Consider the following 15,963-nt stretch of genomic DNA (forward strand, 5'->3'; position numbering starts at 1 on the left):
CAACTTAAAACTCATACCCTACAGCTTCGAATTAAGTTTAGGTCCTTCAACAAAAGCTCTCTTTTTCATCGCCCAGGTGAACCAGATATTCATTTTCTGCTGTCAAAGATTTTTGCTTGGAAGTTGTAAAGGGTACGACTTCTGCTAACTTCCAAGATGGACCAGCCTCCCAAGCAGTAATAACTCTGATTTGCAGTCTTAGAAAAAAAATTGTTTATACCAAAAACTATTTGGTCAATTTTGCTAAAGCAGAATTTTGACTCAAAAATATTCAACAATAGGGACTGATTAGTTGCACCAAGTATCAGTTAGGTATACCAATTAGAATCAAAAAATTACATCAGCTCATTACATATATCAAAATTGATTTCGTGGCTCTTCAACCTGATACCTGAGCATGACAATGTAAAAAGATACTCTAGATCCCAGAGGAATTAACAAGCTAAGGCATTAACAACTCTGATTTAGAGTTGTAGAAAAAGAAATTAACCGAAATGACTAAAAAACTGAAGTTTGACTCTCAAAATTATTTAGCAACAGGATTTGATTACTTACACCAAGTTTCGGTTAAGTACATTAATTAGAATTAGCAAATTGAATCTGCTCATTAGATATATACAAATTTATTTCATATCTACTTAAACCTAATACAGAGTATGATCATGTAAAAAGACACTCTATATCCCTGAGGAATTAACAAGCTCAAGAGAGAGAGCTCAAGTCTAGAGAAATGAGTAGGTTTTCATGATAAACCTCACACCATCTATTTTATCATCCATGTAGTAATATCATTCAAGCCTCACAGGAAACCACCAGTCAAAAACCAAGGATCGCAGTGCAGCTGCTAGGATAGCTTAGTCAAGTTCAGGAGCATTAGGTCATCTTAGAGGGTTATTTAACAAGTACTCGGAATCTGTCAATGTAATATGCAAGCTCCAGATATAAGAACCACATTGTTAAAGGAAGATCAGAACTTTGCAGAGCATCAAAAGAATAAAAAAGAATGATGACACCTTGATTGCTGGTAAAGGAGTTCATGGTTGAAAGAAACAGAATTACATGGAAGACTTTCATATTTTACAATTAAATGAACTACCTGGAAAGGATTCCTGTTTACAACATCATTAAAACATGAGAACATTTCACATTAGCTTACCTGGCAACTTGAATTGCATTTCAGTGAAATGTAACTAAAAGCACCAACTCCAACAGGCAAACGAGGAAGGAATGCGGCCAGTTTTTCTGATGTACTCTGCTTGCTGTGTTGTTCTAGTGGCTTGTTGATTTCTTTTGGCCTCTGCTGCTGCTCGCTTTTCCTCAGCTTTATGCCTTGCAGCTGCTAGCTTGTTCATAAGCCTCTCATGTGCACGAGCTCTCATTCTCTCTACCTCAACCTGTCATACATGGCCATCCATAAATAAGAAAATTAAAGTGTTGCAAATAACAAAGCAAAATTTTCCCTTTCAGCGTTTTGTTCTTTTGGGTTAAGAGGAACCACTTCAGCCCAGCATGAAAGCAGCATTGATAACTAAAACAATAAAATCAGTCAAATTGTTGAACTGTGGCTACTATTTTAATTTAACATCTCCAACTTAAGAGAGATGGAAGCGAACTTGAGTCATACTAGATTCTGGATTGAGGTATCACAGGGAGGGCCTGCCAACTATATCAATAAGAATATTGATACTTCATCAATATTTCATCCTGCCATGATATATAGTCAATCATGTGCCATGTTCAGCTTAATTGGTAGGCTTTTGCTCTCCCTTGGTTCTGTATAGTTAGAGATATTTGTCAGTTTTCTCAACGAGTACTAGTAATGTCAGCTTATCCTTCTGAAACAATACTGTGGTGGGCCATGTACTTAGAAAAACCCCATATTTCTCAGACACATAAAGGTGTCAGACAGAAAATTCTAGGAGAATTTCACATGCATGGGGACTGGAGTGTTCGGTGAATGAGTTTTACAAGAATTAGTTGGAATGAATATTCCAAAAAGAAAAGAGCAGGTGCATAATAGGGAAAACACAAGTTTCCTGATGCATGCATATAAATTTCTATGTTGGTACAAAATCTGCCTTCAATATTGCCCACCAAACACATCTCTTGCTGACCATGAATGGTGGAAGTTGCTTCGTTTGCTGACCATGGCCATTCTCCTGTTTCGCCAGCCATTTTTTGAATTTCGCAATTTTTAAGTGACGAAACAAGGGAACGGCCGTGGCTTCCCCTTGTTGCCCCAGTGCCGGCCCTCCGCCGGCCTCCCTCCCTTCCCTGCTCGCTCTCTTTTCCTCTCTTTCCCTCTCCTCCGCCTCCGACAATAGTTTTCGTTTCCGTTGTTGGAACTATACTGGTAGGCTATCGGTACGGCTCGGAACGGCCGGAACCGCCCGATTCGAGACGGTTCTGCTGACCCTGCAGACGACCTTCACTCTAATCAAGTCACCATATCAGTCAGTGTCATTTTGAGGATGATAGTGTTATTTTGATGATTAACAAGTAATTATCTAGAGCATGCTATAAGTTAAAATTGATACTTCATTTATAAGTTCATTACTCTCAGTACATTTGCTTAATTGAAAATATATATATGATCTTGTTCATTTGGATGATTCTAACCTTGAGAATGCAGCAAAGTGTGAATTGAGTCGACCCATAGATTGATTGGGTCGACCCCGGCACATCGAGGAATCATTTGGCACACTCCTGCAAAAACAGCACAAATGAACAGTGAGTTGGGTCGACCCAAGGTAAGGATGAGTCGACCCAACCTCCAAAGAACCTCAAAACGCCAAGGAAAAATGCTCTCTGGATTCACTGAGAGGGTCGACCCACACAGTGGTTGAGTCGACCCAAGCTTGAGTCGACCCAAACCCTGAGAGGGTCGACCCAAGGGGCAAGACAGAAAGACAGACAGAAAATGATTCTCTGGAGTTACTGAGAGGGTCGACCCAAGAAGAAGTTGAGTCGACCCAAGTGAACTTTGAGTCGACCCAAAAATTGGTTGGGTCGACCCAAGGGAAGGAAGGCTGAAATTGAGGTTTCTGTGGTTACTGAGAGGGTCGACCCAAGAAATGGTTGAGTCGACCCAAGTGAAGGTTGGGTCGACCCAAGGACAGGTTGAGCCGACCCAAACACGGGCTGAACAGTAACGGCTAGTTCTGCAGATGTACTTTTTGTCCTTCCCAAGGCTTGTAACGGCTAGTTTTTCAAATCTGACGGATGGGGCTTGTCCAAGGAAGGTTGAAAACTATTTAAAGGGGCACTATTCATCAGGATAAACAACTTTTGAGGGGGATATCAAAGCATACACAAGAAAACCAAAAGAGCCCTAATCTTCTTCATCAAGAGCTTCATCCAAGAATCAAAGAAAGGGATTGAGCACATTCAAAGAGGCATCAAGAGCTCCTTCCCCCCTTGAAGAGTGAAGCATTCTTGGCAAAGAAGAGCAAGCGAACTTCAAAGCGATAATTTCTTTCTAACTCTTCTTATTGTTCATATTGTCTTATATGCTCATTTAGGAGTTAAATCTTTTATTTTCATTTGCTTAAACACTTTGTAAAGGTTCGTTGGTAAGCCCGCAAAACCAACAAAGGTTTTTGGTGAACCCGTAAAACCAAAGTTGTATAGGTTCGTTGGTGAGCCCGCAAAACCAACAAGATTCTTGGTGAGCCCGGAAAACCAAGTGTATAGGTTCGTTGGTGAGCCCGCAAAACCAACAAGGTTTTTGGATTGTGAGCCCGGAAAACAATCCAACTGTAATCCGCGTGATTATAGTGAAATCCCAAGGGTACGCTTGGGGAGTGGACGTAGGTGCTAAGGAGAGCACCGAACCACTATATATTGTGGTGTTTGCATTGTGCTTGTGTCTCTATTCTCTCTTGTGTTATCCTTTATTCTTGCATTAGTTTCACTTACTCAAATAACCTAAGAAAGCATCCACTGCATTCAATTAAGAAAGTTTTAAAAGCACCAAAAGTTTAGAAGAAACCAATTCACCCCCCCTCTTGGATTGTCACCTTGGGCAACAAGTGGTATCAGAGCGAGGTGCTCTAATAGTGCTCATTGATCTAACCATCAAGAGTTAAAGATCATGGCAACCCAAGTGGGAGGTGCAATGAGTGAGGGGCAATCCACAAATAGACCACCTCTATTTAATGGCACAAATTATGCATATTGGAAAGCTAGAATGAGGATATTCATTCAAGCTTCAGATTATGAGGTATGGCAAGTAATCACTAGAGGACCTCACACACCCACCCTCAATATAGAAGGCACTATCATACCCAAACCAGAAATGGATTGGAATGAAAATGATAGAAGACTTGCACAGTTAAATACAAAAGCAATAAATGTACTTTATTGCTCCTTAGATATAAATGAATTCAATAGAATATCCACTTGCTCCACTGCCAAAGAAATTTGGGATAGACTTGAGGTCACACATGAAGGGACCAATCAGGTCAAGGAGTCAAAGATAAATATATTAGTACATAAATATGAATTGTTTAAAATGGATTCTACCGAATCCATAACTGATATGTTTACTCGCTTTACTGATATTATAAATGGACTCAAAAGTTTAGGAAAATCTTACTCTAACTCTGATTTGGTGCGTAAAATTCTCAGGTCTCTACCAAGGAATTGGGAGGCCAAGGTAACCGCCATACAAGAAGCGAAGGACCTCAATGCACTGCAGCTAGAGGAGCTTCTAGGGTCACTCATGACCCATGAGTTGACAATGAGGCAAAACTCAGAAGATGAGGTCAAGAGAAGAAAGCCCCTTGCCCTAAAGACTACCACCCCTAGACAACAATCTGAATCAGAAGATTCAGATGATGATGAGGATATTGATGAGGAAGGGATGGCAGTACTTGGAAGGAAGTTCAGAAAATTCATGAGAGGTAAGAATAGATTCCATAAAAAGAAGCCCTTCTCTAAAGGTAACTCAAGCAAAGAGAAGGGTAAGGACAAAGAAAAGGGTAAGGATAAAGAAAAGGAGAAAGAAACCCCTATTTGCTATGAGTGTAATAAACCCGGGCATTATAAGATAGATTGCCCAGACTTGAAGTGGATGGCAAGGAAATTGAAAAAGAAAAATTTTATGGCTGATTGGAGTGAGAGTGAGGAATCAAGTTCAGAGGATGAAGATCATCAAGACACGGCCCAAATATGTCATATGGCCAATGACGATGAGGTAGATTCTGAACTTGACTGTGATTTTACTGTTGATGAATTACATGATGCATTTTTAGAACTTATGGAAGAACATAAGAAAGTAATTAATAAAAATAAAGCTCTAAAAGAAGAAAATCAATCTCTCATTAAAGATAAAATGAAACTATCTAATAACTATGAAACATTAAGTAGGAAACTTGAAAATGAAAACAAGAATCTAATTGCTGAAAATACTAAGTTAAAAGAAGATGCTGAAAAGTATAAATCCTTGGTAGATAAATTTACTCTTAGTTCTACCAAGTTAAATATGATACTTGATAGTCAAAGAGCTGTATATAATAGAGCAGGTTTAGGCTATAGACCAAATACAAAACAAAAATTCTTAAAGAATATTTTTGTAAAAGCTAAAAATAAAAATGTTACTTGCTATTGTTGCAATAAGATAGGACATAAAGCATATGAATGTAACTTTAAAAAGCTTAGTCAAAACAAATCAAGTAATAATCAAAAGTTTAAATTCAGGAAAATTTGGGTTCCAAAAGGAACATGGAGTACTAACCCTAAAGGACCCAACTTAGTTTGGGTACCTAAAGCCTCTCCTTGATTTTGATTGCAGGTGTGTCTTACAGCTGATAAAATGGAAAAACGATGGTATCTTGATAGTGGCTGTTCAAGACACATGACCGGTGACGAAGATCAGTTTGTCACTTTGGAACCAAAGAAAGGTGGAGTAGTTACCTATGGAGACAATGGTAAAGGTCATATCATTGGAAAGGGTAAAATTTTCATTGCTCCATCTATTTTTATAGAAAATGTTTTATTAGTTAAAGGTTTGAAACATAATCTTCTTAGCATAAGTCAATTTTGTGATAAAGGATTTAAAGTTACATTTGAAGCATCTGTATGCATTATCACAAATCCTAAGGATAATAGCATTATACTTGTAGGACAAAGGCAAAGAAACATTTATTTAGTAGATCTTCATGAATTAGGTAAGAAAAATGGTTTATGCTTAATGACTAATGAAGAAAAGAAGAATGAAACTAGTTGGCTTTGGCATAGAAGACTAGGACATGCAAGTATGGAATTAATATCAAAACTAGTTAAGAAGGAACTAATAAAGGATGTGCCAAAATTGATTTTTGAAAAAGATAAAATATGTGGACCGTGTTCTCTAGGAAAACAAACTAGATCATCCTTCAAATCTAAAAATGTAGTATCAACAACTAGACCATTTGAACTCATACATATGGATTTATTTGGACCTACTAGAACTACAAGTCTAGGAGGAAAGAAATATGGACTAGTTATTGTTGATGACTTTTCAAGGTATACATGGGTTTCATTTTTGGCACATAAGAATGAAGCATTTTCTGAATTCTTGAAACTTTATAATAAAATAATAAATGAAAAGAAACTCACATTGGTAGCAATTCGAAGTGATCATGGCACGGAATTTGAAAATCAACACTTCGAGGAATTTTGCACTATAAATGGAATATCACATCAATTTTCAGCACCTAGAACGCCTCAACAAAATGGGGTTGTTGAAAGGAAAAATAGGACATTGGCAGAAATGGCACGCACAATGTTGTGCGAGTCAAATCTTCCAAAGTACTTTTGGGCTGAAGCTATAAACACCTCTTGCCATATTCTAAATCGAGTTTTAATACGACCTATAACTAAGAAAACTCCTTATGAACTTTGGAAGAATAAGAAACCAACTGCAAAATACTTTAAAGTGTTTGGCTGTAGATGTTTTATTTTAAATAATGGCAAGGAGGACTTAAGTAAATTTGATGCCAAGTCAGATGAAGGTATCTTCTTAGGATACTCCACATCTAGCAAGGCATACAGAGTATTCAATAAAAGAACCTTAGTAGTGGAAGAGTCGGTCAATATCATATTTGATGAGTCTGATAGTGAGTCTGCTAGGAAAGAAAACTCTGTTGATGATGATACAGGAATTATCGACTTTGAGAAGTTGAAAATTGATGATGTGCCAAATCAAGATAAGGGAGAAGATTGCGTGCCACCACAACCCCAAGATGTGCCAAAAGAATGGAGGTATGCACATGGACATCCCAAAGACTTAATTATTGGTGATCCATCTCAAGGGGTAAGAACTCGATCTTCTCTTAGAAATTTAAATGATTATCTTGCTTTTGTTTCACAATTAGAACCCAAAACTTATGAAGAAGCTGAAAAAGATACTAACTGGATAAATGCCATGCAAGAGGAACTAAATCAATTTAAAAGAAGTAATGTATGGACATTAACTGAAAGACCAAAGCATAATTCAGTAATTGGAACAAAATGGGTATTTAGAAATAAATTAGATGAAAATGGTGTAGTCATAAGAAATAAGGCCAGACTTGTAGCTAAGGGATACAATCAGGAAGAAGGAATAGATTATGATGAGACATTTGCTCCTGTAGCTAGATTAGAAGCTATTAGATTACTTCTAGCATTTGCATGTTTTATGGATTTTAAATTATATCAAATGGATGTAAAGAGTGCATTCTTAAATGGCATTATTGAGGAGGAAGTATATGTAGAACAACCTCCAGGATTTGAAAATCATGAATTGCCAAATCATGTGTTTAAATTACATAAGGCATTATATGGTTTAAAGCAAGCACCTAGGGCTTGGTATGATAGATTGAGTAAATTCCTCATTGATAATGATTTTTGTAGAGGAAATGTAGATAAGACTCTATTTCTCAAAAGAAAGGACAAAAATCTACTAGTGGTACAAATATATGTAGATGACATAATCTTTGGTGCCACTAACGATACTCTATGCAAAGAATTTGCTGATTTAATGCATGGAGAATTTGAGATGAGTTTGATGGAAGAATTAAGCTTCTTTTTAGGATTACAAATCAAACAAACCAAAGAAGGCATTTTCATTCATCAAACTAAGTATACAAGGGAAATACTGAAGAAGTTTGGTAATGAAAATCATAAGGGAATTGGCACTCCAATGAATCCCACTAGTAAGCTAGACAAGGATGAAAAAGGAAAAAGTGTTGATATTAAGCTCTATAGAGGACTAATTGGATCCTTGCTCTATCTTACTGCTAGTAGACCCGACATTGTATTTAGTGTAGGGATATGTGCTAGATACCAATCGGATCCTAAGGAATCACATTTAAGTGCAGTTAAGAGAATCCTTAGATATCTGAGAGGAACTACCACCATTGGATTATGGTACTCTAGAGACTCCTGTCTAGATTTGCTTGCTTACTCAGATGCAGATTTTGCTGGATGCAAATTAGATAGGAAGAGCACAAGTGGCACATGTCAATTCTTAGGAAACAATTTAGTATCATGGTTTAGTAAAAAGCAGAATTCAGTAGCACTATCCACAGCCGAAGCTGAATACATAGCTGCTGGTAGTTGTTGTGCTCAAGTATTATGGCTCAAGCAACAACTAGAGGACTATGGAGTTAAACTAGAAAATATTCCTATTAAGTGTGACAATACGAGTGCTATCAATCTCACTAAAAATCCAGTTCAGCACTCTAAGGCCAAACACATAGAAATAAGGTACCATTTCATTAGGGATCATGTGCAAAATGGAAATGTATGCATTGAGCATATATGCACAGAAAAACAATTGGCCGACATATTTACAAAACCACTGAGTGAAGATAGATTCTGTATGCTCAGGAGGGAATTAGGTATATGTGATCCTTTTATTGAATGAATATGAAAGGAAGTTAGTAGTCTCATGATACATTCCTTTAACTTCAAAAATCCCATGAAACATGAGTCAAATTTGTTGTCTATAGATTTCTTACTCATGTATCAATGTCCCATAAGGAGCTTATAAGGATTAAAAGCGAGGAAAATTTTTTTTGAAGCAAAGAGGGCGAGAAAATCAAATTCTGCACTTGGGTCGACCCAACCCAGAACAAGGGTCGACCCAACGTTGAGTCGACCCAAGAAAATTCTTGAGTCGACCCAACGTCGGGACCCCACTGTTAAAAGGGGGCCCGAGAGCACATCTAGGGCACTGTTTGCCCTTTGTCTTCTTCCGAAAATCCTTGTCCCCACTCTCCAATCTCCACTAGACTCCTCCAAACAGTAGATTTCTTTAAGATCTTGGAGAAATGGGTCCCAAACGAGCCGTAGCCAAGAGATCCGGAAGAGTGACCCGAGTTCAACGAGAGGAGAGGCGCCCTACCGAGCCTTCTCCCGTGTCTCCACGACGTGAGGCACGTGCGGAGGTCCCTCCTCCTCCTCCCCCCTCAGTGATTCTTGCAAGATTTGCGGGGAGGCCCGTTACTACCGGGAGAAGGATCCATTCGGAGTTTTTCAACCAAGAGGGATTTCGCATTTGGGAATGGATCCAAAAACAAGGATGGGAGTATCTTTGCTCCCTTGATGTAGTAATATACCCCGGGCTAGTCCAAGAATTCTATGCCTTCCTCAAGACTGGTATGGGAGGGCTTGTCTCAGATGTTAGAGGGATTTGGATCCGTGTATCCGAGGAGAGCTTGAGTGAGCTTCTACACCTACCTTGCACGGGAGCTATTCCGGAAAGATCAGATAACAAAATGAGAGCTCTTCAGCTGATCATGGAAAATGAGAACTTCGATTTCTCTCAGAAGGTAATAGCTAGTTCTCTTTCCGCCGAGATGAGGTTGTTGCTTAATATGATAAATAGAATTTTATTTCCGAAGACCGGGAGATTCGATCTCATCTCAGAACGAGATCTTGCAGTTATGGAGTGTATGATTCGGGGGATTCCCCTAAATCTTCCGGCCATGATATTGAGGCAAATGAGAAAGGTAATAAGCAGCAACAGGGTATCATTACCTTATGGTATGATACTTACATTAATCTTCCGTCAGCATGGGTTACCTCTCGAGGAGGAAGCATTCAAGAATCTGCAACCCACAGACACGTACACTGCACGGTCACTCATACGCATGGGTTATGAGAAAGTGAACGGGCAGTGGATACATACTGGTGCAGGCATTCAGGGTGAGGCACCAGAGGGAGAGGCACCAGAGGGTGAGGATGAGGAGCCTATGGATCTTCCTACTGCACCCTCAGAGGCTGGACCATCGTCATCTGCTCCTCCGACAGATACGGATGACTTCTGGAGCAGGATGACAGAGCTCATGACAGCTCAGGCGAGGACTATTACTGACGGGCTTACGAGCCGATTGGACGCCCGCTTGGATGTCATGTCTGCTGATATCAGTGATCTGAGGCAGCAGATTGGAGCACTCAGGAGAGAGAGAGAGACACATGGACCTTCTGTGCCACAGGCTGCTGAGTCAGAGATATCGGCACAGAGTCATCCAGCTCGACGTGCTCCACGCCAGACCCAGTCTCACCAGGCTCGACCTCCCCTCGCCACTTATGCTAGGCGGATGAGGACTAGATCCCAGCCATTAGATTCTCCCTAGGCTGATTTTAGCATTTATGTTTAGAGCCTAGACTAGAAATCTAGTTCTCATATGTATCTTGCCTTTTCTCATGTGTATTTTTCTTTTCCCTTATGTATCTTGTCTTTCCCTTATATCTTTAAATCTTGATTGTGGAACATTGTACTTTTCATCGTTTTGAGCATTAATATATGAAAATGTTCCTATTTTGATCAATGAAGTTTGAAGTTTGTTCGTTATTGCATCTTTTCCCATATATATGTTTTTGATGATGACAAAAAGGGGGAGAAGAGAAGAGGAAAGAGTATATAAAGGGGGAGACGAAAGAGTATATAAAGGGAGAAGACGAAAGAGTATATAAAGGGAGAAGAGGAAAGAGTATATAAAAGAGAAGAGAAGGAAAGAGTATATTAAGAGAGAAGAAAAGAGTATATAAAGGGGGAGACGAAAAGATAAAGTATTCACTCTAAGAAAAGAAAGAGTATTTCATTTGAGAAGAAAGAGTATTACTTTTGTAAGAAAGAGTGAGTAAAGAAGTTATGAAAAGAAAAGAGAAACAAATTGAAAATCGCATAAGAAAGCTTATATATCTAAGGGGGAGCAATTTGTAACAATGAAAATCATTAAATCAAAAAATTTCTATCATAATTCAGAATTTGGCACGCTCCTCTCTCACCCCGATACATAAGCTGAAACTCATATTTTAACTCAAATTTTTGAAGTTTCATTACTAATGAATTATAAATGAAAGGGGGAGGCATTCAAAAAGTCAAATTGGCAAATTTTGAATGATATAGGGGGAGATTTCACTTATATATATGAAAAGCTGAAATTCTGAAATTCAATTCCTTTTATAAACTGATTTTAAAGACAAGTATCAATAGACTTATACTCTTTATTTTGTAATCATCAAAAAGGGGGAGATTGAGGATGATAGTGTTATTTTGATGATTAACAAGTAATTATCTAGAGCATGCTATAAGTTAAAATTGATACTTCATTTATAAGTTCATTACTCTCAGTACATTTGCTTAATTGAAAATATATATATGATCTTGTTCATTTGGATGATTCTAACCTTGAGAATGCAGCAAAGTGTGAATTGAGTCGACCCATAGGTTGATTGGGTCGACCCCGGCACATCGAGGAATCATTTGGCACACTCCTGCAAAAACAGCACAAATGAACAGTGAGTTGGGTCGACCCATGGTAAGGATGAGTCGACCCAACCTCCAAAGAACCTCAAAACGCCAAGGAAAAATGCTCTCTGGATTCACTGAGAGGGTCGACCCACACAGTGGTTGAGTCGACCCAAGCTTGAGTCGACCCAAACCCTGAGAGGGTCGACCCAAAGGGCAAGACAGAAAGACAGACAGAAAATGATTCTCTGGAGTTACTGAGAGGGTCGACCCAAGAAGAAGTTGAGTCGACCCAAGTGAACTTTGAGTCGACCCAAAAATTGGTTGGGTCGATTCAAGGGAAGGAAGGCTGAAATTGAGGTTTCTGTGGTTACTGAGAGGGTCGACCCAAGAAATGGTTGAGTCGACCCAAGTGAAGGTTGGGTCGACCCAAGGACAGGTTGAGCCGACCCAAACACGAGCTGAACAGTAACGGCTAGTTCTGCAGATGTACTTTTTGTCCTTCCCAAGGCTTGTAACGGCTAGTTTTTCAAATCTGACGGATGGGGCTTGTCCAAGGAAGGTTGAAAACTATTTAAAGGGGCACTATTCATCAGGATAAACAACTTTTGAGGGGGATATCAAAGCATACACAAGAAAACCAAAAGAGCCCTAATCTTCTTCATCAAGAGCTTCATCCAAGAATCAAAGAAAGGGATTGAGCACATTCAAAGAGGCATCAAGAGCTCCTTCCCCCCTTGAAGAGTGAAGCATTCTTGGCAAAGAAGAGCAAGCGAACTTCAAAGCGATAATTTCTTTCTAACTCTTCTTATTGTTCATATTGTCTTATATGCTCATTTAGGAGTTAAATCTTTTATTTTCATTTGCTTAAACACTTTGTAAAGGTTCGTTGGTAAGCCCGCAAAACCAACAAAGGTTTTGGTGAACCCGTAAAACCAAAGTTGTATAGGTTCGTTGGTGAGCCCGCAAAACCAACAAGGTTCTTGGTGAGCCCGGAAAACCAAGTGTATAGGTTCGTTGGTGAGCCCGCAAAACCAACAAGGTTTTTGGATTGTGAGCCCGGAAAACAATCCAACTGTAATCCGCGTGATTATAGTGAAATCCCAAGGGTACGCTTGGGGAGTGGACGTAGGTGCTAAGGAGAGCACCGAACCACTATATATTGTGGTGTTTGCATTGTGCTTGTGTCTCTATTCTCTCTTGTGTTATCCTTTATTCTTGCATTAGTTTCACTTACTCAAATAACCTAAGAAAGCATCCACTGCATTCAATTAAGAAAGTTTTAAAAGTACCAAAAGTTTAGAAGAAACCAATTCACCCCCCCCCCCTCTTGGATTGTCACCTTGGGCAACACATTTCCACAAAACTATCAAATGGGAAAATTACGATGGGAAAATGTGAATATTATCTATATCTCTGAAATAGGTATTCGAACATTGTAAAATTCACTAGCCCCTATTGTCACTCTTCAATATACCTTGATATTTGATTCTCCATTTTGAACAAATAAGCTTTTATTGCTTTGTTTATCACTTGAACTTTAAGATACACATCTTTGTAAAGCATCAAGCTCAAAATACTCGCTGTCCCTCTGTATTCAAGTGGTAATTTCTTTAGAATCTTGGCTCGCAAACAAGCTTCGGTTTGCAGGTTCTACAGCCCCAGAATCTAAAAGTATCACTGAGTTCATCAACTCAACGCTTGAAAGTTCCTTGCCTAAATTCTGACTTGCCATATTGCTGGAACAAATGCAGGTATCTTTGAAAACTGGCTTTCAGCCAGATTCCCTTATAAAAATTTCTTCATTCATCACCCATCAGATTCCAATCTTTAAGATAACAAAGGACACTGCCTTAGTCTCCAAAATACTAATGAGATTGATGCAACATACAAAATGCAGACAATTTCTTTGACCTGCCAAACTGCTCCTCCAAAGTACACCCAGATTCTTTGCTAGTCACTGATGTAGTAGGAATCACGCAACAAAATCATATATCCATGGTGCAACTTGGTACATTCTCTCCACGATGAATGCTACTCTTTCATGGTTCAAACTAGCAGTCACCTTGCAAGACAAGCTGCCATTTTTCAGCAAAGGTCAGGTCATCACGAAACTCTAAATATAGAGGGTCTTCAATGCCATGAATGCCTGTTGCTGCCTTCTGCCTTCAGAAGATGTAGCCCAACCATTAAGAACTAAATCAAGCTTGAAACAAAAATTCCAGTCATATATTGGTACAATCCAATTAGCAGGGATTAGTGTCCTATTATTCTTGTCGTAGTTGTACCACCATGAACTGGATTCATCCTTGACTAAGTAAACAATTACAACATAAGCCATATCTATTTTGAAATCATTTGCAGACATGCGAAGCTTGATGTGTGCAAGTGTCCTGCAGAACCCCTAGACCGCTAATTTGCCACCATGGTCTATACACATTTTTTTTCTATTTAGCCTCTTCTATTGTTTGTTCTTTCACTCCAACTTTTCTTCTTTTTCTTTTTTTTTTGCTACAAACTCCAACTTTTCTTCTTAGAAGCACAGCTTTTCCTATAATCTGGCTTCCTAAATTAAAAATGTTAATTGGTGCAATCTCAAACAATCATAAATGATTTCCGTGCAACATCTCAGATGAATAAAATTTAAGAATCTGGATTAATAAATGAAGCACCTTTTATTTCTTGTCTAACCAACCAAATTAACCATTTAGCTTTTATCGGAAACCAGCCTTAAATAAGTCTCCTTGCCAATCTATTATTAGATGATTGTCAAAGCAAAATAATCATTCGCAAATCATGCAATTACTTAATTTACGGTAAAACAAGATCTATTATCTAGTGATGAGAAAGGAAATGTCTACACATATTAGACACTTTTTGTCTCTCTTTGATCAAATGGCAGCAATAAATGAGATTATTGGAGATCTAGTTAAGTGTAATAAGCAAGCAATGTCGATATCAGGCCCTTGATTATGTTGATCACCAAGAGGTTCTAGTATCATTAGCTTATCTTGGAACCACTTTTTTTGAGGGAGGAAAATTTTTTCCCAATGCTAGGGATGCACGCATTGTGATTGGCATGGAAGCTGTAGTTCTGTACATTATGAACAATATGGATATGGAGAACTTGTTTCACCTTCCAAAAACATACAAACATCCTTGTTCAGCGTCAGCACAATTGATAGTCACTAGATTACACCTAACCAATCATACTTCGTAAACAACACCAGCTAGAAACACATCCTTAAGTTCAGCAACCTGTACATCTTCTTAATGCAAGATCATGTTAATTCATAGTGAACACACCTAGCCTTTACTAGGATTGCAACTTAGATTGGGCTCAACCTGAACGCACCGGCCTAACCTGCTTATGAGGTAGGTCTGGTTGATGTTTTATAAACTTGGGTGGGGATTGAGCTCAAAAATCCAAACCTGCTCTCAAGTAGGATTGGTTAGGGTTGACCTTCAACCCAACCCGAACCCGATCTAACCCAATCCAGCCCAACTTAACCTGACCCTACGCGATATATAAATAATTAAATAAACAATTCATATTTATGTTTCATAAAGAGTGCCTACATGTTTATATAACATCTTTAATCTTATTAAATTGCATGCAAGTGTATAGTTGAAATAATGAATGACTCAGACCTCAATTCAACAAATATCAATTCAATAAAAATGTCCTACTCTTTTCCTTATCTTCAAATTTTTATTCAACCTGATTTAACCCAATTAACATGGCATAATCCACCTTAACCCGAAAACCTAACTGGACCATGCCACTCCAACCAGAATTTAGCTTATAATAATAGAGGGGATGAGGTTGAGGGATTTAGAAGTTGGATTGGGTTAAGGATTGCCATCAACCTGACCTAACATGCCCGAATTTCAGCCCTGAACTTTATAACTTTTGTCTAACTATTTCAAGTCTTACAAAAAAACAACTAATTGCTTAGGTTGTCATAGGTGAGCACCTAATGTTGGAAGTAGGGTATGCCTTAAAAAACCATTTACATATTTAATACAAAAGAATAGTTTAAAAAATAATAGCTACCTCCTATTCACACAGTCATATATGGTACACGGTTTGTGCAAACATTGGTCACAAAGTTAGAAAAGAATCCATTGAGAACTCCAAGGCTTTATTTCCAAGTGTATGGAAAGTTTTTCAAAAGGAAGATTGAATATTTCTAAGTACTCAAAATTTGTTCACAACTATAGATGAGATTGAGCATCAC

The 15,963-nt window shown here is 38.5% G+C and overlaps 1 protein-coding gene across 1 annotated transcript in view; it reads right to left on the reverse strand.

Moving 5' to 3' along the window:
- Positions 1-991: 991 nt before the first annotated feature.
- LOC103697825 overlaps positions 992-15,963 on the reverse strand; it is a 60,128-nt gene continuing 45,156 nt past the window's right edge. Inside the window, exon 6 of the mRNA XM_039121526.1 lies at positions 992-1,394. Coding sequence (XP_038977454.1) covers positions 1,191-1,394 — 204 coding nt within the window. The 3' untranslated portion in view covers positions 992-1,190. The remainder of the gene's footprint in view (positions 1,395-15,963) is intronic.

The sequence above is a fragment of the Phoenix dactylifera genome, unplaced genomic scaffold, assembly GCF_009389715.1.
Source record: "Phoenix dactylifera cultivar Barhee BC4 unplaced genomic scaffold, palm_55x_up_171113_PBpolish2nd_filt_p 001118F, whole genome shotgun sequence".
Classification (NCBI taxonomy): domain Eukaryota; kingdom Viridiplantae; phylum Streptophyta; class Magnoliopsida; order Arecales; family Arecaceae; genus Phoenix; species Phoenix dactylifera.